We start from the raw sequence: 24814 nt of genomic DNA on the forward strand, positions 1-24814 counted from the left end.
TTTCTTCAAACGTTTGAGGGAATTGTGAGGAAATTTTGCATTTCTTTGACGTTCAAGGGGCACCAAGGCAATGACCAGGGGCCATTGAAGCATCAGGCATGGAGATTCATTGAATCAATAGCAATCAAATAGCAAGTAAACACAAAAATGATTTGATACAATGATTGTGTTAGCATTAAAATCAACATAACATCTCCCAAGCACTGTCCTCTAGTCAGCTTGCAGAACCTGTCACACCAGATGTGCATTTATGGCCCTTAAATGATAACGATCAAGTTTTTTTTGTGCTCAGTAAAAAAATCTGAGCCAAGTGGTCCCTTTTATGATAATGTCCCAAGTCCATCTACTACTCAACATAAATTAGCAAATGAATCATGTATGGTAGAATGATTCAATTCACACTTCGACCAATCGGCAGGCCCCACCAGCCAGCCCCCTTCACATTAATGAGGCCAAGAACAATCCAGCTGAACAAAGAGGCAGTTGTTCATGCTCTAGATGTGGGCTTGTACAAAGTGTCATTAATAGAGACTGCCACCGCTGCAGTATGGATGAGGGGAGAGATAATGTATCTTTGTTCTCCTTTGTCTGAGCATCTCATACAAATACTGGGTGGGGCACTAATGTTCACCAGGGCCCAATTTCATAGAGCTGCTAAGCACAACAATTTGCTTACTATGAAATTTCTTCCTTGATAAAAACAGGGTTATCAACCAAATTTCCACGTGACTTTCAGGATAAGCAAACAACAGCTGAATACCAGTAAAAAGCAATATGCAACACATGGAAATTTGGTTGGTAATTCTGTTTTTATCAAGGAAGAAATTTCATGCTTAAGCAAATTGTTGTGCTTAGCAGCTCTAAGAAATTGGGCCCTATGCCCAAATTTCATAGAGCTGCTTGTAAGCAGACAATTGCACTCAACAACATTCTGCTAAGCAAAAATAAGCAATAAACCAGTCACAGATTCACATGTGACATGTTATTTTGGCTAACCTTAATCTGGTAAGCATAATTTTTGTTGTGATCAGTGATTTTGTGTGGTTAACCAGTTCTATGAAAATGGGCCCTGTGCGCTAATTAATGTCTCGGGGTAAAAAAAAGTGTCTCTAAAAGCTTTGGCCAAAATAGAAGGTGGCATTATTATTAACAACCATATTCACAGACACAAACTGCTTTTCAGAATCCAACTCTTTTGAATCAATTAAAATGTAATTTTTTTCACATAAAAAAATATGAATAAATTTTAAATGAGCGCATTGTTCATGTATTGCAGAGAGGGAACGATCATTCCTGGACCCAATTTCATAAAAGTGTTCAGCAAAAAATTCTGCTTTGCAAATTCCTTTGCTAAGCAAGAAACTAGCTGGGTACCACCAGTCACAGCAACGCTAAATGTACGGTGTTCAGGATGGCAGCCTACTTAAATTGCTAAGCAAAAGTTTTTGTGCTGAGTAGGTTTTTGGGCTTATACATGTAGGCCTACAGGCTTTATGAAATTGAGCCCTGCAAATTGTCCATCTCTAGTGACACCCTTTTTAACCTACACAGTCAGAATTCTCAAACAATGAATTTTTGTTTCTGTAATATTCATATTCCAGACAGTGCATGTGACCATTCGCCAGGAAACAATGCAGTGTGTGATAACTGCACCATCTGTCTAGCTCCAACAATAGTTCTTTATTGTGTTTTTTGGGGGTGGGTCCGGCCAAGGTAAAGACTATAACGATGCTCACAGCTGTGTAACGCAGTGAGGTTAAGCAATGAACTTGTAGACCGAACAATACCAACAGCAAACTTTCTGTTTCTTTGTGTGAGAATGTTTGCTCAATGCAGGGATTTCACAAACAGGATTGTGCAATTTCTGGAAGCTTGGGTCGATTCTGTATACATTATGCTTATGAAATTATGAGATAGATTTAATGTGTGTGTATTGGCTGATAATGGGACAGCTACTGGTTTTTCTTTCAGTTTCACTGTTTTTGTTACATCTTGTATTTAGTAGAAGTAGGCATTCCTTTGGTGGTAGTTGCGGTTATGAAACTACATGTTTAAACTTGTCAAGATTTAGTATCGGATGGCCAATGCTTGGCAAAGGTTTGCCTTTATTGTACATTGTGACATGGTTTTCCATTTATGCATAGTACAATGAACTTCAATACATTTCCAGCCCTGCAACCTTGTCTTTTGATGGAGCAAGGCCTATTATTTTCGTAAAGGACATTTCTGTGTGAAAATGACTTTAGTCTAACATGAGAACATTTTGAAGGGCTCTGGAGTCATGGACAGGGCAATGAAGGAAATGGCCTCCAAATATCATTGTTTGTTAAAATTATTACTAAATTTATAATTGAGTCTGTTTGTAAAGCGCTATACTTTTATAGTATAGAGATACACAGTACATACATTGCACGTGTGTACATGTATAGTACATGGTAGGCATGCATTTTGGGAAATGTAGACCCAACCTGAAACATACATGTCCCACATGAAACTTTATTTGTAAAGGCCAACATGGATTACTGAATGTATTGTATCCTTGATTTGTTTTTGGCAAATTAGATCCTATTCACCTTGAGTCAGGTCAGGTCAGGTCATACGCAAATCTGCCTAACCTTCACACCCCGCTCATTCATCCACCATAAACCAAATCATGTGACCAATCTGGGTTACACATTCAAGAACATGTTGACATTACATTCACAGCATGTGCTGCCGTCGGATGACAAAGGGACGGGCTTACAGTGCATGAATGCTGTGCATACAGACACATGAAAAGCACATGGGGGGTCTGCTTTTTAGAGTCAGAGTCTTTCAGCGAATGTGAATTAAATCGGAGTCTGGGATGCGGCTCAAGTGCAATCTAAACATGGATTCAGCGAAAGGTTGTTGAAAACAAGGCTTGGGGGTCTTTGGATGGGGTATAATACTTGAAAAGAAAAAAGAAAAACTCCCTTATAATGCTGACCCTGTAACATACAAAACTAGTCAACACACATGTACTCAGAAATCGCACAGATTTCTATAACATAATAAATGGACATCTAGGTGTTTTTCGTTGGAGGAAGTTAACTTTCAAGCCATGTGTACACAACACATCAAAAATTTACCTGTGCACAATAAGTCATTGCCTTATGGTATTTTTTTCAAACAACTTTCAAGTAGTTTATTGCTCCATGTTTCAAGTATGCAATTTACAGATATTCAAATTCAAATTCAAATTGATAAATATCTACTTATTTGAGAACACCTTAACAAAGGTCCCAATTAGACCAGTTACAATGTACTACATTATCATTTTAGTATTATCGTCTAACTCAATATCAGATTCTCATTCTAATCAACACCCCCCCCCCAAAAAAAGATGTCTTTCATCTTCCGCCTCCCATCCTAATAAGCAATACAGTACATTGTCAACGACCTCCTTTTCTACCTAAAAGTCGCTGCATTTGACATTGTACAAGCACGGCGCTTCATCTCAAATTCAATTCAACGACGCCTCAATGGAAAAAAAAAAAAACGAGGAAAAAAACCAGGAATTACAAAGGCAGGTAATGGATGAGTCATCCAGTGAAACAAGCTACAGACTTCTGAATCCAGGTTTGTTTGACACTCTACAGAAACAGGGGACACAAAAAACAATGGTAATGTACATGAAGTGTGATAGAAAGCTTCCTTGCCTTGAGGGGAAAAATGGTGCACTTTGTGTTGAGAGAAAAAGCAGCCATGACTAGATCAGTCACACATGGTCACACCTTTCACAGCGAGTCAAGTGTAATTAATCTCACATAGGTTATGTCATTAATACAGGTCAGACTGTTCATGTAAAGTAGTAGAGACTACATGCAATAGAATCAGCCAAGTGTAGAATGATGCATGTAGAAGTTGTCTAGTCGCTAACGAACGATCATTTTAAATAAATGGTCTTGATACGAAATCCAGATTGGCTAATAACAACATGAATCATTAACTCTTCAAGTGCTGCAAATTGGACAAACTCACTTCCCTAAACTGTTAATGTTAGATTCAGTGCTATTGTAGCCAACCAACCACATCAGAATATCTATCAGAGTTTGAAAGTATTAAAGTGCTAAATAAATCATACTAAATCTTATGATGGGATCGTGTAAAAATGGGCTAACAGGGTTTGCGTTTAATGTCAAAACCTAGTCAGTCGAAACTAAAAAATTTAACTATAACTGGGTGCATGCTCCCTTGTGTACTTCATTTTTATTGTTGGGACCTTCAACGAGTCGTCATTATAATAAATCCTGGAGTCAAATCTGACATTGGACAAACAACACTTCTGAATGAGATTCCATGGTTGAGACCATTCAAGGGTCTGTCATCGATTGGGTGTTTATTCAAACAGTAAATTCAGCATTACGATTGCCATTCGGCCATAAACAGCATTCCACTCTAAAGGAGACCTTGCAGAGCCTGGTTTCTCTTTGTGTTCTCCCTTGTCACGATTCATTCATTATTTCAGGAACACTGTACATGTACACAGTACATGCAGCATCACAAGGAAAGGATAGCAATGCACCCATGCATACAAGTACATACATGTAGCAGACTGGGCCAACTTTCATAAAGATTGATTGAAACCCAAAGTTTAAATGCACCAAAATGACCTTTATCTCTAACCCTATGGAATATCTTCTAACTGCTCTAAAACCTGCTTATTATTGTATAAAATTATAAGAGGTTTTTAAGCACTGCTTTTTATTAGCAATAGCAGTCTAGGAAAGTGGGTCCTGAACTTTTGCAAGGACAAACCAAAAACATCAACAGTTTGAAAAGATTTGCGACATGAGTACGTTTCTCAAAGAGGTTTACAGTATGGTGCTACTGCTCACGTGGGTCCACTCAAAGCCTGATCCTCAACAATCCACACACGTAATAATTCACCACGGACAAACTGAAAACCAACTGTCCATTTTCCCACCACTTTCATTTACAACACCACATGGCAATAACTTTCCCAGGGATAACTTTCCACTGACATTGAGTGAGCTACTGGGACTGAGTAAACATGGAGATTCTAATCTACTCCATCCATACTCCCCGATTACTAAATTGATAACTTCCTGGCGCAGTAACTTGGTTTGTGTCAAAGCTGTCTGGTTATTTATTGGTTGGGAAGTACATTTACATATCTTTTCAGATTAATCGATAAGACGAGTAGAGCCAACATGTACAGTCCTTGTTTGCTATTTTAAACCCGAGTCATAATTTTTTTATGCAAAAGTTGTACAGTGGCTCTTTGCCACCATGGGTAAAATTTTTCTTTAAATTATTTGTTGTTTAACAAAGCGTAATAGAATGGGGTAGAAATTTGTTTTGTTTTCTTGTTTCTTACTAACATCAGGTGACTTTAAATAAATTAAAATGTGCTCTTATTTGGGAACATTAAGTGCCAAGTGATTAACACTAAAAAAGAAAAACAAAACAAATTTGAAACATTTAGTGATTGCATAAAATGCAAGACATGTGGAGTGTCACAAAGCTCGAGTCAAATTTCATCACAGCAATAAAACAATCTCTAAAGAATTCAGTTAAATCCAACTTGAATTTGAATCACCACCAGGCACCACCCACTCCTAGACATGTTCAAGAGTCAAAGACTAACCAAATAGGACAAATATAAACCAGCACTCTCTTAAACCAATGTCTGACGACCGACAAATCCTCATACGCATTTTTACTTCACACAAAGCACCCGAAGCTGTGAACCAACTCTTTACAATAAGTAATGGCTGGCATGGTGGAGTACCAATGAACAATAACTACCAGGACACGCACAAGGTGACCTTGTACCTCTAGACAACAATTAACAAAGCGACTCATGTTTGTCTTATTTCTTTGTCTGTCTACTTTTTTTCCTGCTTTTCGGTGGGGCAAACAAGCACTAGCGAGCCTTTAAAATGTGAAGTGGTATTTGGTACTCTGGCGGGAAAATAACTTATTTACCAAGTCTCCCTGATATGGGGGGGGTGTTATACGCATGGTGGAAATGCAAACATACAAAGTTCAATTTTGTACGTTTTGCGATTGGATGAATTATGAATAATCTAAAGTGTATATGACTCAGTGATGTTGAAATCCTTGACTGAAATTGCAGCCAATGTCACTGAACTTTGTATGATTTCACACACACCACTTTAATCTTTTTTATTGGTTTGTACCAATTAAAAGTTATACGTGTACTGTACCATTTACCACAATGTATGCTGCCAGATGCTGCCTTAACAAACAGTCCTCTTATTCCTTGCATTCAAAGGTGCATTTACATCATTAAAGTACAATATAAATACAATATGGTTTAATTAACTATAAGTGTGGCCGTGGGTGCGCATAGCAATCAGTTTGTAGACACAGTGTATAGGACACAAATTTAATAGTTAATCGTGAGTAATAAATGTCACGACTAATTTCGAACCAAATATGGGTAAAACATAGAATCCTCAAACAGGATGAATATTACCTCAAGTCATGCTATGTAACTTACTCCTTGGTTGGTTGATGATGAGAACTGACGCCATTCCTCAAAACACCCCAGGGTGAAATCCCCGAGAATAAAAAACACAAAAAAAAAATACATAAAAAAAGGATACATCTTGATGACTCCATTCTGGGTGCCTAGAGCGAGCAGCTTCAGCTTGGGGTCATAGGCCAGAGCACTTGGCTTGTGAGGAAATCCATGTTCAACAGTCTGAAATTAGAAAGACGAGAAACAAAATATTAAAATTAAATTGGCAGGATGGGAGATGTAAACCAGGCATGAATGATACATCATAGAGTGGTGTGGTATGCGGAGCATGTAAGATGCGGGATTGTCAGAGGATTTGTGCCATCAATCTACCATGGAATGTGTCACTCTGGAATCAAGTTGAGGGGAGCTTTTTGTTCAGTTCCAAGGGAATTGGCTCATTTAGACACGCTTCCTTGCTTGCTTGCTTGCCTGTCATATTTGATCTTTTCAACATTCATGCTCATGGATGGAAGAGAATTGCCATGCTTTAAACACTTTAAAACTTGTTGTGTAAATTTGGATTCAGTAAAGATTTCCGTTACTGATGATAATGCTACCAAAAACATTGCCTTTTTTATATTGACGAAAGAAGCTTGTTTCCATTTTTTTATCAACATACTGTACCATTGTCATTTTTGCTACAAGTACACACAAAAAGGTACACATCAGTGATCATGTACCTGACATTGATGCTCAATGACACAATCATGTCAATAACTGAAAAAGGATCATTACATAAACGCATCACCAGACCTTCAACCTTGTTGTTTACGCTCTATCAAGTTCAACCCTTCCCCTCTCTCTCAAGTTGATAACAGACTTTTAATACAAAAAGCAGTTTGAATTACAAAACAAAAACCATTCGCGGTGAATATTTTGAAATAATAAAGTCATCATTGCTGTTGCCGCCCTGACTCTAGCTGACAAACAGGTTGGCCTAGTCAATACTAAATTGACGATCAATATGTAGGTCGTTGACATCCCCGCACTGACTCTGAATGAATCCTATCATCAGACTGCGAGGGATTTCACTTGGCATAGTGCCCACTACTTTACCTGCATCCCTGATCTAATGTGTTTGCTCAGTAAGTCTGACTCACTGCTGCTACATGTGTCATGTTATTCATTTATGGATTGTGCAATGGGAGATAGTAGTAAGGGAAACTCCAGAAATGATCATACTAGCAAAAAGCAACTAATAAAAAAATATTAAAAACAGGGTATTACAAATGTTAAAAATCCAGGGGACCAGTTTTCTGGGTTTTTTTTCTTTCCTCAAAACCATCCGTTAGTATACAGTGAAAATTATATCCTGAGCAATTTGCGGAAAGTAGCTTATAAATATTTAGGCCGACTTATAGAATTTGTTGGCTTTGTCATTAAAATTAGTCTTTTAATTCAGTGGAATTTAAAACTCATCCATACAAATGCAAAAAGTGACAGCGACAGTTTTTGTTCTCGAAGCTGCATACTGCAAAACGTTATTCCAGTGTGTCTGGGATTGATGATTAATTGATTTAACTATCAGACGCCCCTATCTACCAGGTGTTCGTCATGTGTGGTTTTACTCGCAGATGAGATGCCAAAACATAATTGCGCAAAATCTCTTTAACGTAAAGTTTATTGATACATGGTTGTAACAGGGACCCATGGGTCTAAAGTGACAAGAAAACGAGCACGAGTCTGGTGTGTTTAGACAAAATGCAAGAACTTTGTACTGCAGGGGCAGACAGTATTTGTTTGAAGCAAACGCTAACAAGTATTTACCGGGCACCAGTAAGAAGCAGCCAGCATTTCTGAAATGGCGACTGGGGTTCTTAAAATTGAGATTAGTGTAAACAGTACCCACATAAAAAAAATGGAAAATCACGCTCTTGGGCTAGCAATACAAACAGAATGAATACAGTGAGTGAGGACTGTTTGAATAGGTCTCGATGATTCAACAAGCTGGATTTGTTTTTCTACAGTTGTAAAAGTTGGCTCTGATGCCAATTGGAAAGCCCCTCCAAAACTAGTTTCGATGATCGTAACCCTCCTACCTCCCAACGTTCTTTAAACAGTCAGGAGGATGAAGGTTTTTTTTTTATCATCACAACAACCTCAAAACTAGATTTAGGAAAAGAAGGAGGGGAAATGTGCAGAAGAAAAAAAGAGAAGATATTTAAAATATTATTCTGGTTTAAGGTATCTTGGTTTCAAATTTGAAACTGCATCAGCAATATTTATATTATTTTCTTTCATGACTCACTAATTTCCAGAGTCACACAATCTCTCCTCTTGACTTGTCCTCCCAAAATGTCAGACCCCCGTTTAAAATGAACCCCTACCTTGTTGAAGGCAAAAAGCTCTTTCTGTAGCTTCTGGCGTTCCGCACTGGGCGCGGCGTGCTTACGATGGAAAATTCCCTTCAGTTTGCTTGCCATGATTGCAAGTCACTACTGTGTAGAGATCCAACGTAATGATCCAAACTGTAAGAACTGATCTTATCCTGTCAGTTGCAAAACAAAAAGATGAAACAAAACAAAAGTTAGTGAAGTGACAATTCAATAAACTATGTAATGTGTTCCAACATCAATAAAAACACTTCAATGTCTTGAAAAGGATTTGAGTGTGCTTTGTAAGCTGACAGACCTAGGCCTCAATAACTTTGGTAGTGTTATCGAAGAAACATTGGCAATAAAATATTGGATAATTTTCTGTATGGCGGCACCTATTTGGGATAACTTTCCGTATGGCGCCACCACTTTTTCACTCATTTTTACAAAAAGGGATATATCAATCAGGTTAATTAGATACTATATTATTTTATTTCGAATGAAAAAGTGGTGGCGCCATACGGAAACTTTTCCCCTATTTTTCGCTCATTTTTTATACAAAAAGGGACAGGCCTATCTCTTTGAGGTAAATTAGATATTATTTCATATCAAATGAAAAAGTGTGGCGCCATACAGAAACTTAATACGGAATAAAACAGCTTATTGGGGCACTGACCAGGTGCTTCATTGCCAGCTAAAACTAGTTTTGGTATCCTTTCAATTAAAACTTCTGAATCTGATTATAAAATTAAAAATACAATAATTAAAACAAATATAACAATTAATAATTGATAGGAATGACAATCCAGAAAAGTTTAACACACTTTGCCCTGTTTGCATGCCATCCATATGGATGATTCTCATTAAATTTCAATGAATGATAATCTTTATCAGTTCATGATTACAGGGTCTTTTACATTTCCATGCATACCACAACTGGTTAATGGAAGTACCCATGCGTCTGCATACCACACGTCAAGCAAATTGCGAACGCATCTTTTGACCCGTCACTTTTTCAACCCAAGCCAAATCATTTGTACAAAATTATACTTTAAACTCATCGTACATTCAAACAGAAATATGCTATCTCAAATAACTGCAAGTCTAAGAAACAATACACAACTAAATGCAAAGTAGATTGTTCGGCTTAAAACGGTTTGATTGTTGAGGCAAAGTGATCGAGCCCCATTTTGACACCCGGTATTTGTAACATGTGGGTACTGTAAAAGTGTGGGTTGGGCCGGCCGCCACTGGTTGACACACAACGCACGCGTAAACGGTCGGTAAACCACTTTACAAAATGGCACATGCATTTCTACAAACGATCGACAATAAAAACCCTGCAAAAACACCTTCACAAAAATCTTTAAAAATCACACAAATTAAACCATGAATTAAGAGTACTTACTTATTTCAACCACACTATTCTGAGCCAAGGTGTTGTTTTCCAAAGTGTGCAAATAATGATATGAATGCAGACACATTTACACACACGTTCGGTGCTAAATTCACCATAGGCGCGGCAGGCAAACTACACGTAAGCTATTATTGCAGCATTTGTTGCATGCACAAAGTACATGTATTTGGCACACGTTGTGTGCAGCAGACAGACAATCAGCGGACAGTCGTTGCATTTCATATTTTGACCGCTCTACCAGACTAATATACATCCGCCCAAAACAAACAACACATAAAACACGCATTTTAACTTACCTGTACGAATTTAAACTTCACCTTAACTAAAATTCAAGCTTTTAAAAATATACTTTGACTAATTCCAACGTATTTTAACTCTGGAAAACATGCATCCACGAGTGACTATTTGAAAGGGTATTCATCCGCATTTTGTGTGCAGTTAGAGCTAGTCACGTGATCCGTATCATTTGCATAACTGTAATATTATTTTGACAAGTGGCTATGGGTAGTTTCTACTGGTTTTCGTATGTATACTCTGTGTAATAATTTTTAATTAATGAAGATGTCATTTTTTTGTATTTATTATGATGTACTTTTTAATAAACACGTTCTTTGGATTTTAGAATAAACGTGCGTGTACAGCTTTTTGCAGAGAATGACAACACATCAAATCAAGTTTGAATAATAATTAGGACTATTGTGTTAATTTATCAGGAACCTGAGAAACTTGTTTCCTTTCTTGTTATTTCTCATTTTTCCGCTTATGTTATTCCAGTCTGTGGCAATAATTATAATGTTTTGATGCGTCCACTGTATTAAGATAGTTTAATGACAACTCATTAGTCATCCGTCAACCCGATACGTTTAACAACTACTTGTGAGTCAGACTCAGATTACAAAAATAACTTGTGATTCATTCATTTCAGCATAGCAGTGAATAATTTCTGTACATATAGCTCTGTAAAAAGTGCAAATTGTCTCTGATGAATATACATTCAAGACAAAAGTCGCCTTTGTCTTGATTGTACATTCACCCGCGGAGACCAGAGATAATTTACAAGGCTATATCAAACGAGGGGGGGGGGGGGGGGCCAGATTGCAGACTGCAGGAAAAACTTTAAAATTAAGTAGTTTTTTACGCTGAAGGCAGGCATAAGGTTAGGCTATATTGTGTTATATTCAAACATTGGGAATTAGTCATCAGTCCCGATTTGAAGCTTTGTTTTCTTAAGCATGAATTTCTCTTTTGTATTAGATACGCCTCTAGATACTGGAAACATTACTTCCAGTCAGTCCGGGAAGAGAACTTACAAAACGGCCCATTGACTGGTAAAGAAAACTACTCAAAAAAAAAAAAAAAAAAAAAAAAAAGTGAAAACTTTCAGCAAGAAATCGTCGATGCCATTACCACACACGGGAACTGAATTGAATAGCCTTGCTTTGAATGCTGATTTGGGGTTTTCTTTCTTTGGGACGTTTAAAAAAAGTGTTTACTGAAAATGGATGGTGAGGGAAACAATAACTGGAGTACCCCCCCCCCCCGCCCCTTCTTCGACAGAAACAAAATAGTTCCGGTTATTGTTTTCCGAGTTTAAATCATAGAGGCTGCACTTTACGATGGATTCATTAATCACTAGCAGGCATACACCTACACAGAGATTAAGATAATGTAATTACAAATTCTACTTATTAGCCTACAGGCCTACTCAGGTATTTCGGAATATTTTCATCGTGACTCATAAATAACATAAAACATGCTGTGGCTTCTACGATAGAAGAGATGACACAAGGAACTTCAAAAACATAAGAAAGAGGGCTCTCTTCAATGGGCGCTAACGGGGGAGGCCTAACCGTGCGAAGAAGCACTGATGGAGAGTCTATGATGAAATGGTCGGTGGGGAGGGGAGGTTGGGGAAGTTTCCCATTGTCGTTGTACGTTCATATAGGCTACCTCTTTCTCCAATTTAAAAAGAAGAGAATCTGACGTACTTTTAAAACAAAAACGCAAGAAAACTAAAAGTGATTTGTTTCAAATTATGCAAGGAGGTGAGACAGCAAATGATGACAACAGCCGAGCCGTGCATAGAAGGAGTTCTATAATTTGCCTTTACTTTATGGTGGTCTGATAAAATGGATGCTACTTTATTCATTTTTCTTTTTAAAAAACCCCAAAAGGCGAAAATGGGTTCGTGGTATTTATGTCAACGGCGGCAGGCCGTACGTGCTTATTAATTAGTGCTCACGCTACACATTCCAGACCGGAGTTGGGACGCGTGGTAGCCGCGTACCTTGGACGTGTACCCGGACGTGTCGGGACGATGACGTGGTGCTATTGGAATGCTATAGTAGCACAATTTGACTCATAATTAAAATGTGGCGGTACTATCTTTTAATTTTTAATCTGGTGTGATATTTCACAATTGGCTGAACTAGAATATTTGTGATCGATTGCATGGACCGTAGTAAATGAAAAAACGCATTATTTAATCAGTGACGGCTTTTAAACCAACGCGACCGGCGGACAACAATCTGCACATAGTTGCCGGTTGCTGGTTTTGGGTTGTCTTTATGTTTTTATTTTTATAACACAAAGTTGCATTTGTGTCAACACAAAATGTAAGCATTCAAACTTCATTTAACATTATTTGTGAAGTTGTATCAAATTCAATAAGCTTAAGATTAAAACGTAAAATAAAATACCGATGTGTGTATGGGTAAAATCAAAATTAAGCCAAATATTAATTTATTTTTTTTTAGAAGAAATTAGCTGAAATCCTACCTTGATTTATTCTGCAAAACACGATCATATAAATTCCTTTGTTTAAAATCCCAGCGTTTTTTTTTTTATATTTCCAGACTACTACTCGCAGCAGACCACAATAATGTATCCTTCCTGTGTGTAGGACAATTTGGTTTTAATAGTAGTAGATATTGAACCATTGAACACGCCACGTTTGTTAGGGACGCCTCAGACACCTGTCGTGTTTGTGCGGTGGTATACAAAACTATGAAAGAAAAACATTCGTCAATGGACTAGTCGATTCGTCAAAGGGGTGTTCCGTAACAGGAGCGTGTCAAACTTCTTACAATTTAGGATTTATTTTAGTAATTAATATCATACAATGTGGTTCTTAAACTCTAGTATCAATAGCCTGATATTGACTCCAATTCAAATAAATTACATTATTGCGATGATTGGGAAGAAGAAAAAAAATCACCCTTTTTTAATTTGATATCCGAATATCAAGCAGTCCACATCAGTATTGATCGGCGGACCTTTGGTCAGCCCATGACAGTTATAATATGAATAGATGAGGTTGCTCCCCCATCAAGCAACAACAAACAACAGTGGTCAATTGATAAATGACCCAGACTTTATTAAAATACAGGTATAGCTCCAGGGTCCACAACAATACAAAGAAGCATGACTCATCCTGTAAACATAGAATTGTGATATTGGAATTATAGGGAGCGATGCCTGTATTTTTTAGCTATTGGGTTTGTGTTTGGCAAACACTACTTCTAACGGTCAAAACGTTTTGACAAAAAGATTACACCTTAATCACAACTCAAACACTGAAATAATAAATAGCAGATCATAGCGACCACATGGAGACGGCAAACTTATATACGATTTCTATTTAAACTAGTAGGCTTTAAAAAAAATGATTGCATGGTTCAAAGACCCTGGACACTTTTGGTAAATGTCAAAGACCAGTCTTCTCACTTGGTGTATCTCAATAATATGCATAACGTAACAAACCTGTTAAAATTTGAGCTCAATCGGTCGTCGAAGTTGCGAGATGAAAGAAAAAAAAACTTGTCATACGAAGTTGTGTGCTTTTAGATGCTTCATTTCGAGACCTCAAATTCTAAATCTGAGGTCTCGAAATCAACTTCGTGGAAAATTACTTCTTTCTCGAAAACTACACTTCAGAGGGAGCCGTTTCTCAAAATGTCTTATACTATCAACCTCTCCCCATTACTTGTAACCAAGAAAGGTTTTATGCTCATAATTATTTTGAGTAACTAACCAATAGTGTCCACTACCTTTAATATGTTTCAAGAGAGGGCGTATTATTTTATATCGTGTGGGTCTGAAGTGTTTCAGTCGCGCATAGGCCTACTTCGTCTGGCACAGTTTTTAAAGTTATCGGTGGGATTTTCATTGAAAATTTGTTTCAACGAATTATTTAAGTTATCTGTACCTGTGTGAGCTTTTTATAAGAAAACAGGATGAAATGTGCGTTTAAATCTGCGGCGAAGTTGTAAGGCCCATATTCATAGAATTGCTCTATGGCCTAATGGAACCTCACTTCAAACTAAGGGCGAGCGTTGACAATTGCGAAAAACACGTTGGTATTCTATTTACTCCAGTGGCATTGGTAACACAAACACCGGGTAAACATACTCATTATCATCACCAATGAAATCATGCGATTTCCAATAGTGATCATGATATATTATAATTTGTGTGTTCAATGATTCCCTTCACGTTATACTCAGTTTTCTAAACTTGACATGAAGTGACTAAAAATGTTCCTTGGGTCACTAAGATTGTCAAAGGTAACGGTCAACTTTTAAAAATTTCTATTGAGTCATAAAAGGACACATGCCTGCAGTCCGTACAATCCTCTTCTGTAAACAAAGGCAAAATGGCAATTCATTTTTTTTTTAAATACACAAATTTGAAAATGAAACATACAGCTGCATAAAACCGGTGTTCTAGATTCCTTGAATTGCTAACTGCTTATGCTGATAAAGGGTTTTTCTTTTGTACACAATTTTGGTGTAGATAAGCTTTATGAGCGCCATATTGTTTGTTGGAGCACGTGTGGACGCGACGTTGGGCAGTTCAAGGTTGAACTATACTACAGTTGCGGGTTCTCCATAATGTCTCGCACGTGTGTCGCTCACAGTAATTATATTGTTATTACTTTTAAGTGCAGTAGAATTGAATTTGACAATAAGTTTGTAATTAAATTAACATAAATTAATTTGTTTTTGCAAGGACGTTTTTCTTAACGGGGGAAAAGTTTAATTGTTTATATTAAAGGCACTGGACACGTTTGCTTGTCAACTTCCAGTATTCTCACTTGGTGTATCCTAACATAAAAATGTATAATAAAAAAAACCTGTGAACGTGGTCTCAGTTATTGGTCATCGAAGTTGCCAGAGATTATTAAAGAACACCCTTGTTTCAAATGGTTAATAAAAGGCTTCAGCTGAAGTCTTTTATTTATTTAGTTCGAAATTACCTCTTTCTCAAAAACTACTTCAAATGGATCCGAATGTCTTAATACTACCATCAGCTCGCTATTGCTCGTTACCAAGTAAGTTTCTACGTAACAATTGCTTTGAGTAAGTACCTTCAAGTACGGCAACTTTGGTTTGCAAGAAAATAGGCACACTCGGAAAACGCCATGAAAAAAACAAACATGCCCGAAATTTTTGGGCCTTGCCTCCACGCGCTTCTCGCTAGTTTATTTCTGTCTTTGATATTATACATGTATGCATTACAATGTAGTTGTTTTGTGGAAGTAAAATGTGAATTGAAGTGAATTTAAATTAATTAAATTGATTTGAATTGAATGGAGATGAAAATAATTGCATGAAGCCACGAGACCGAATGCACACATTGCGTTTGACTCCTTTTTATGATGTCGAACTTTAGGCCAACTCTCCAGAGAAAAATGACACATGTCATTATTAAAGATCGCTATTTCCCGACCGACTCAAATCAAATCAAGCATTTTGACAATCTCTTGAACTTTTTAACTCCAGCTGTTTGTTTTCCATAATCACAACGGTTACGTCCAATGGCTTTACCCAGAATGGACCACAAACTAATGAATAGAGTTTTAAGCACTTAATCCATGGCATGATTGAGATAAGGGTTGCTACACTACAGGCTAAACTCAAAAATGATAATCCATTGTTGGATATCTTGATCCACTTATGTGCAATTACAATTTAATTTATAACGGTCAATCAGTTTGTGTCAAAATGTCATTCACGTGAGCACCTTTAGACGGCTGGAGTACTCCTCGTTGTTATGCCATCCCTCTACACGTGAAAACCAGTAGTGACATTCTGTTCCCCCTTTAAGGATGCACCCCATGAACAAAACAGGGGGAAAACTGACCGTCGGCCTCATCAGAAGGCCCTTTGAGTATATTCTATTATAAACAGATTTAAAGGCAGTGGACACTATTGTTAATTACTCAAAATAATTATTATCATAAAACCTTACTTGGTAACCAGTAATGGGGAGAGGTTGATAAAACATTGCTCTCTCTGAAGTAATGTAGTTTTCGAGAGAGAAGTAATTTTCCACGGATTTGATTTCTAGACCTCAGATTTAGAATTTGAGGTCCCGAAATCAAACATCTGAAAGCACACAACTTCGTGTGACAAGGCTGTTTTTTCTCGCTATTATCTCGAAATTTCGATGACCGATTGAGCTCAAATTTTCACAGGTTTGTTATTTTATGCATAAATGTTGAGATACACCAACTGCGAATAATAGTCTTTGACAATTACCAACACAGTGTCCAGTGTCTGTAAGTATATTCTATTATAAACAGATTTAAGAGCACATGGATGGATAAGAGTGTAAAACATGTGCCCAATGGCACTATTGTGATCTTGGGGTTGGTTTTGTTTTCCAACTTGTTTTTTCTTTTGGATGACAAAGGCCCTGAAATAAATTTGTCTTAATTTTCTCGAGGTGTAGGGTTTTCAAGACTGATGAGCTCGTACGTTTGTAAAAGTTATTGCACAAGGTATGAGTGTTTTTACTTGGAGGGAGAATAACTCGATTGGTCCGATGGGACTCCCCATAATTATCAACTTGAGCAGATGAAAAAAAAGTCTAAGAGTCTATAAATACTACTTCTCCATTGACAGTAAAAATCTCAGGTGACTTATTCAAAGTACTTGTATTGTTTTCATACTAATTTGCATTTTGCACTTTATGATAAATGGGAGTTTATTAGTGGGGTGCACGTAACCTTATAGTAAATTATCATGGGCTGAAGGAGATTGATTCAAAAGATGGCGCTATTGTAGAACAAGTTTGTAGTACGGGACTTCGCATAACAGGCGAACGGTGTCTAATATCCTTAAAGCCATTGGACCCTTTCGGTAAACAGTATTTTCCAAGGCCCACACTTCGTGTATCACAACTTCTATATCAAATAACAAACCTGTGAAAATGGGTTTAAAATGGGTTTGGGCTTAATCGGTCATCGGAGTCGGGAGAAAATAACGGGAAAACCGCGCGTTTCGCCGTGTCATGACATGCGTTTAAAATAAATCCGTAATTCTCGTTAACGAGAATTTATATTGTTTTACTGTTTTCTCAAAAAGTAAAACATTTCATGGAATAATATTTCAAAAGAAGTATTTCACCACTACCTTCTGTAAACCCTGTAAGTTATTTGTAAATCTGTGAACTTTTTTGTTTTTTTCTGTACCGAAAGGGTCCAATGGCTTTTTAACTGGTTTCGATTTTGTACACAAAGTATGCTGACAGACTCTGTCCTACCCCCTCCTAACCAAATCCCTTACCAGTGTTGATTGACACCACCTCGAAAACGAGTGGTATGGTCCAGCTTAGGATATCATGACATAGGTCTATGTGTACATGTAGAATGTCAGCATTATTTAGCTGACAGCGGCCCCATGACTACATGGTTTTAAATTCTAAAAACTACATTGAGAATTAATCAAGGCTGAAAAACAGCTAAAATTCACTGCACAAGAATAAAACACAGAAATTCCAAAGTGTTTGTTATTATACTCGATCTGTATTCCACACAAGAGATACCATCCTGGGGTCTCCACAACAATTAATATAATCTGAATCTGAAATATCATCTGAATTAACGATATGATATTCAAATTTGCAATTTGGCTTTGCATAAATTATCATACATTATCAATAAAACTTTTAAAATTACGCAAAGTAGTTAACAGTAAATAATACACTATTTTATGTTATGACACACAAATAAAGGCACATTGACTTCACTAAGACAAACAAATCAAAACAAACTCCCAAAAACAAAACAATATGCATTTTTCATGATTGTCTATTACGTCAGTGCCATCTCAATGCGAATTGAGAAATAAAAATAACGCTCCTTTTTTATATTAAAATACTAGTGTTCAATTGACAATACTAAAATGCATTTATAGTTAAGAAAGATTTAATTAGAAAGTATCAGGTTTCCTTCGAAAATCCTCGATGTCAAAAACAGAAACAGTCTTCAAGATTAGGAGATTTTTTTCACATTTTAAATCCCGATGATACGGATAATTTACCCCTCATTTGGCACATCGTAGCTCTAATGGTTCAGGCCCACCTGTGGTCCAGTCTTTACAATAAAATAACATAGTTCTACAAACCAGTGATTTTTAAAAATAAGTTAAAGGAACATGTTGCCTTGGATCGGTCGAGTCGGTCGGCCATACCGTGTTTGTCGACGAGGTAAAAGGAAAACCACGCAATTTCGAGTGATACTTGTGTGGGTCGATCATTATATTCTACTTTTAAAATACCTTTCTAATTATATGCATGCTATAACAAACGGTTACATTTGCTTTTCAAAGACCAACTCGACCGATCCAAGGCAACATGTTCCTTTATCAAGGAACATTACTTAAAGACAGGCACTGGACACTTTTGGTAATTGTCAAACACCAGTATTCAGTTCTCACTTGCATAAAATTAAAAATCTGTGAACAAATTAACTCAATTGGTCATCAAAGTTGCAAGAGAATAATGAAAGAAAACACATCCTTGTTGCAAAAATTTGAATGCATTCAGAGATGCTTGAGAAAGGCTCTAGGCCTGAAGTCTTTCTCAGATTCAATCTTAGTGAGAAATTACCTCTTCCTCAAAAACTACGTTACTTCAGAGGGAACCGTTTCTCAATGTTTTATACTATTAACAGCTCTCTCCATTGCTCGTTACCAAGTTAGTTTTTGTGCTAACATTTTGAGTAAATACAAATAGTGTTCAGGGGTGGATTTCACAAAGTTAGTCCTAACTTAGGACTAGTCCTAGGCAATGCTTAGAGATAGGACCAGTCCTAAGTTAAGACCAGTAACTCATCCTAACTTAGGACTAGTCCTAGGCAATGCTTAGAGATAGGACCAGTCCTAAGTTAAGACCAGTAACTCATCCTAACTTAGGACTGGTCCTATCTCTCAGCGTTGCCTAGGACTAGTCCTAAGTTAGGACTACCTTTGTGAAATCCACCCCTGTGCCTTTAAACACAGTGATGGTGAAGGGGTGAACAAACAACAAACTCACTACCAATATGGAATGTCCGTCAAAATTCTATGCTATAAAATACTAGGGTATAAAATCCAATATCAGAATCTTAAATTTCATTTCCTCCTAAAAATCGAATTAAATATGGAATGACTCTGACAGGAACACTATCTCCTTACAAGAAATCTGAGACATCGTCCTTGATCGATTACAAAGAAAGTTGCTCCATTTGACATTCTGTTGAGATTTCAGGAGTGATATTACAGTCTAACATTGTGTTTTTACAACGCTTACTGAAGTTTCAAAGCGCTCCAACAGTTTTTGTTAAAAAACAACAACTGTTAAACCATAAGCTGATATTTTTGTAGTACAAACTTGATAATAGTACTAATTGTCCCCCAAAATAATTCCGTCTGAAACACTACCATGTTTGACAACATGAAAAAACACACCTTTGCACGTAACGGTCTCTATATTTAAAGACTCAAGAGACTTGCACAACTCAAATAATAAAAACTTATGCAGTATGTCTGCTGCCCTCTGTTGCCCAAAAGTCTCCCGGTTACACAGTACTGTTAAATGTTCGCTCGTCCCCAGCGCATTGCTTTAACCAAAGGCGCTGGGATGGGCAAACATATCATGCACGCTCATTGGTTTAATAATGCGCAGTCCCATCATGCATCACACTCACACTGCGCCATATTTCTATGCACTGCATACATGACGTACTTCCTGAACAAGAATCTGCAAGCTGATTACCCCATCCCAGCCGTCCTGGATAGACTGGCCGCTGGGGCCGAGCGAATGTTAAATGAGGCCTATGATTTACATAAAGAGTAGGTCCCCTATTTCAGGGTTACCTCTTACCTACAACATTATAGCAAAATTAGGCAATCATGTCAAACTGTAATCTATACCACACACAAGTAATCGCAAAAGAAATCTGTTTATATACAATACAGAGGCAAGCTACAAGCAATAGCACACAAACTAAATTCATAATCCTGGATCTTTTGCACCACGTCCATAGCTAAAAAGAACTTACTGCTAACTGAGGGCCCAATTTCATAAAGCCTGTAAGCATAAAAAACCTTGCTAAGCACAATAAATAATTGCTTTACAGAAACTGGTTACAAGCCAAAATTCAAAAATTTGAACACTCTTGCAACTGGTGCACCAATTACTTTCTGCTCAGCAAAAAAGTGCTGAGCAGTATTTTCTGCTTAACAGCTTTATGAAACTGGGCCCTAAGTGATAAAAGCATCCCAAAGATATGGTACAACATTGGTTTGTAGACAAAAATACAATACTTTCAGTGTTCATTGTTTTAAAATAAGACATAAAAAATAAAAGCAGTGTGAAGGCCTGAAGTTTTTCTCAGATTCAAATATTTAGTGAGAAATTACCTTTTTCTCAAAAACTACTATCGACAGCTCTTGCTGCTCATTTACCAAGTTAGTTGTTATGCTAATATAAATTTTAAGTAATTACCAAACGTGTCCAGTGCCTTTATTAAGCGATCTATTCAATTCTATTTTGTGAATGTTGAGTAATGTTTGTAACCAACCAATGTTGTACCATCAAACCAATGAGAAGGCAAGAGGTATGAAATAATAACACAAAACTCTAGTGGGTGTGGTTTCATCAAATCAAATGGCTGTTTTAGAAAATTAAAACATATGTTGACATTTTAAAATCCAAACCCAACTTTCTACTTAAACAAATAAAAGCAACAAGCTTATACAAGTATCTGCTTTCAGACAAAGAATCTATGTCATCATGTACATAATATTGAAGCTTCTTGCCTAGCTTAAGTTCTAAACATTTCCGTTTTAGTTGAAGTAAATACTGACGCTAAACTTCTCTTAAAGACACTGGACACTATTGGTAATTGTCAAAGACCAGTCTTCTCACTTGGTGTTTCTAAACATATGCATAAAATAACAAACCTGTGAAAATTTGAGCTCAATTGGTTGTTCAAGTTGCAAGATAATAACGAAAGAAGAAAACCACCCTTGTCACACGAAGCTCTGTGCTTTCAAATGCTTGATTTCGATACCTCAAAATCTAATTCTAATGTCTTGAAATCAAGTTCGTGGAAGATTACTTTGTTATAGAAAACTACTTCAGAGGGAGCCGTTTCTCACAATGTTTTATACTATCAACAGCTCCCAATTACTTAATACCAAGTAAGGTTTTATGTTATTTTGAGTAATTACCAATTGTGTCCAGTGCCCTGAAGGTGAGGAAGTAAACTTTAAATCTATGGTGTGGTTTGAAGTATACATACATACCCAGTTGGTCCACTTAATTTAACTAGTACATTTTCTCAATTAAAATATTTTGTCCGTTTCATTATTTACAATTTCAATATTTGTTAAATAGCTTTGTCTGATACAAAAATACTTTACACGTGTCATTATCAGTCTAAGAACTGTTGATATAACAATGAATTTAGGAATGTTCACGCAAGACAACCATAAAAAAAGCCACTTAAAAAAGAAAAGAAAAACAAAAACACAGAAAAGACTTTCAGCAAGTGTAAAAAAATAGTCACACCAACTTAGAATTTCTTCTTGCATAAAAATCACACACTACATTAAAAAAAAATAGGCGGATGATATTTTGAAGACGGTATTTCTTTTAAAATAACGACTATTTTTAGAGGAACTTGTGCAATAATTTAGCGATTATTTTAGACTTTACAGGCCACCTTGTTCATTAAAGCATACAGACAACATTGGTAATAGACCGATCCATTAGGCTTCACCCACGACGCACGTGTGAGCAAGAACACGTGAGCCTCCCAAATGCCTTTCTACACAACCCTGCCGCGCGCCCGCCAAGCGTATGCGCACACATGTCGGACTTTATTTGTCGGACCTTTGTGAGTTGTGATTGGTCAATACACAATGGGGCGGAGCTTAATGGATAAGTCTATTGTCTAAGGCCAGTATCCTCACTTTATGTAACACCAATATAAAAATGAAATATGAAACCCGTGGAGGTTTAAGCTCCACCAGTCATCAATGGACAAAATAGTGAAAACCACTTAAATTTCCACTGTTTTCAAACATTGGGTTAGACACTGGCGAGCCTGTGTCGCGTATCAAACCACACGCCCCTTTATCCGACGTCACGATTCCATAAGGTCTAACAGTCCATTGAACAACAGAGGGCGCTGTTGCCAGAAATGCCCATATATGGTATCGATCGTTTATTGAACAGACCTAAAAAACATGGAGAATGAAATGACTCTTGGAAATAGTTGAAGGACATTGCCAAAATAAAGACGCAAAAAGAGCGCTTGAAGCGAGATGTGTATAAGACGAAATACCTTGCTTGTTTGACAACCAGATCTGTCTTTTTTGTGCCTAGTGATTGCTTCAGTAAAACTGCATAATTTATTAGTATTCGACCTACAGCCTAAACTTGTATTCCAAACTGCTTTTTATTGCAAAGATTTTAATTTTGTTTTACACAAATGCTACTTATTTTTTTAAAAGCATTCATCACAAGGGCAAGAATTAATTAAAAATGTTCTAATAAATTTCTGTTAAACTCTTAAATAGGGTTTGCTGGTACATCTGCAACAAGTATGGACAAAAGTGTAAGACTTCTTCTTACGGCCTTGAATGTGCTCAATGAGCTGACGTTTTTTTAAGTGTCATATACTTGGCGGGTTTCAAATTCAGCAAAGTGATCAATTCTTTGATGGTGACATTGCCAAAAGAACAGCCCTGTATTGTTCTCTGAAGGAGATGAGAGCCTGAGCAGAAACCATGAGACTCATACAAGCCATGTATTTAACGATCACGTCCCAAGTTATAATAATAATAATAATAATTTGGGAGGGGTATCATCCTTACTCCCAACTGAGAAACTGAATTGCAAAAAGGATGCGGCTACAACACAGTCAAACAAAAGAAATGTAACACCACCTTTTGGAAGCCATCCTCATCAACACATATAATGACCACTGAACAGAGGCAGAAATTGAAAATGTTTGGCTTTTCCAAAGGGAGGAAAAATTGAAAGGTCTGGAGAAAAAAAAACCCTCCACTTGCAGCTGGCCCTAAACAGGAATGGAACAAGAGCCAAAGCGATGACAGGCCAAAGCTTTAAGCACTAGCCAACTATGCTAGCCAGAGAGTGTACACTTGCAGTGTTCATCCCAGAGGGTGTACATCCCGATATGTGGAGAGTATGCAGTATTTCACCTATTTCACCAGAGTCTAGTCAGAATCCATGAGACCCATACAGGAACCGAACCAGAGCCACAGCGATGATACTGTCAAGAGCTTTAAAGCACTAGCTACCATACCACCCAAATACCTGGGTAATCGCAATCGGGGGATCACTCTGAAAGTCTAGTCAATATCCACAAGACCTGAACAAGCCACGCGGCCAGTCATCACATCCCAAGTTATGATGCTTTCCGTAGGAAGCAAGTATTGAGTGCGTCTCTCCAAGACAGTCTCTTCCTTATAACATTTATGATCAGGGCGGTCAGGTTGGTGTAATGGTGTCTTGCCTTCACCTTCAACCTCTGGGACCCCAGTTCGAATCCCACCAGGGGTACCGTGTGGATTGGGTTTTCCGTCCCTACATAACAGGTGGGTTTTCCCTGGAATTATTCTCTGAGGGTTTTCCACCTACATCTAAAGCTAAGAATTACTTCATTGTCTTCTCGTTTTGCTCTAATAAGAGCATTGAGATAATTTGTCCAGATCCAGATCCAGATCCAGAAATATTTGTACATCAGTTTTTATTATTATAAGGAGCTAAGTAAAGACTATGTTGCAAGAGCAAACCGTTGTCATGTGTCCATGCTCATGAGTGATGCTACGCTACCGTGTCTCTTGGGTCGGATCTCAAGAAGTCCCGGGTTACTATCGAGGATTCTGGAGAGGATGCGACCGATGTACTCCCGTAAGTCTCGATTCAATTGCTCTTCCTCCCTCAAGGCTTGCATAATCTAAAGGTTCGAGGAAAAGGAAATCAAGATGAAATGATTTAAGACGATGGAGTCCTCTGTGATCAATGGCAATTTCTTAGAACAGACAAACAACTCTGTTATTGCAAAAAAAAAGAGGAAAGAAGTAAAAATGTAGACTCTAAAGCAATTCAATTTGTTTAGGTTTCTTATTCATCTAAAATTACATGGCTGTAGGTTAAAAGACTAAAATTTATGTGTTTACAAAAGTATGTAAATATAATAAAAAAGAACCATTTTTTTTTAAAGCAATACAACCTGTAAATACT

The 24814-nt window shown here is 37.2% G+C and overlaps 2 protein-coding genes across 12 annotated transcripts in view; both read right to left on the reverse strand.

The window, feature by feature from the left end:
* LOC139943761 (LLGL scribble cell polarity complex component 2-like) overlaps positions 1-13210 on the reverse strand; it is a 99534-nt gene extending 86324 nt beyond the window's left edge. For 4 of the 6 annotated variants that reach the window (XM_071940547.1, XM_071940548.1, XM_071940549.1 and 1 more), the window contains exons 1-3: positions 10259-10460; positions 8863-9023; positions 6618-6715 (exon numbers count right to left, since the gene is read on the reverse strand). In XM_071940547.1, the coding sequence (XP_071796648.1) occupies positions 6618-6715; positions 8863-8958 (194 nt within the window). In that variant the 5' untranslated portion in view covers positions 8959-9023; positions 10259-10460. Of the gene's footprint in view, positions 1-6617; positions 6716-8862; positions 9024-10258; positions 10462-13045 lie in introns of those variants that run through there. The other 2 variants (XM_071940546.1, XM_071940550.1) reach the window with 2 other exon arrangements.
* Positions 13211-18075: 4865 nt separating this feature from the next.
* LOC139943863 (rab11 family-interacting protein 4B-like) overlaps positions 18076-24814 on the reverse strand; it is a 63774-nt gene continuing 57035 nt past the window's right edge. For all 6 annotated transcript variants that reach the window (XM_071940723.1, XM_071940722.1, XM_071940726.1 and 3 more), the window contains one exon: positions 18076-24527. In XM_071940723.1, coding sequence (XP_071796824.1) covers positions 24369-24527 — 159 coding nt within the window. In that variant the 3' untranslated portion in view covers positions 18076-24368. The remainder of the gene's footprint in view (positions 24528-24814) is intronic.

Source organism: Asterias amurensis, chromosome 11, assembly GCF_032118995.1.
Source record: "Asterias amurensis chromosome 11, ASM3211899v1".
Classification (NCBI taxonomy): Eukaryota; Metazoa; Echinodermata; class Asteroidea; order Forcipulatida; family Asteriidae; genus Asterias; species Asterias amurensis.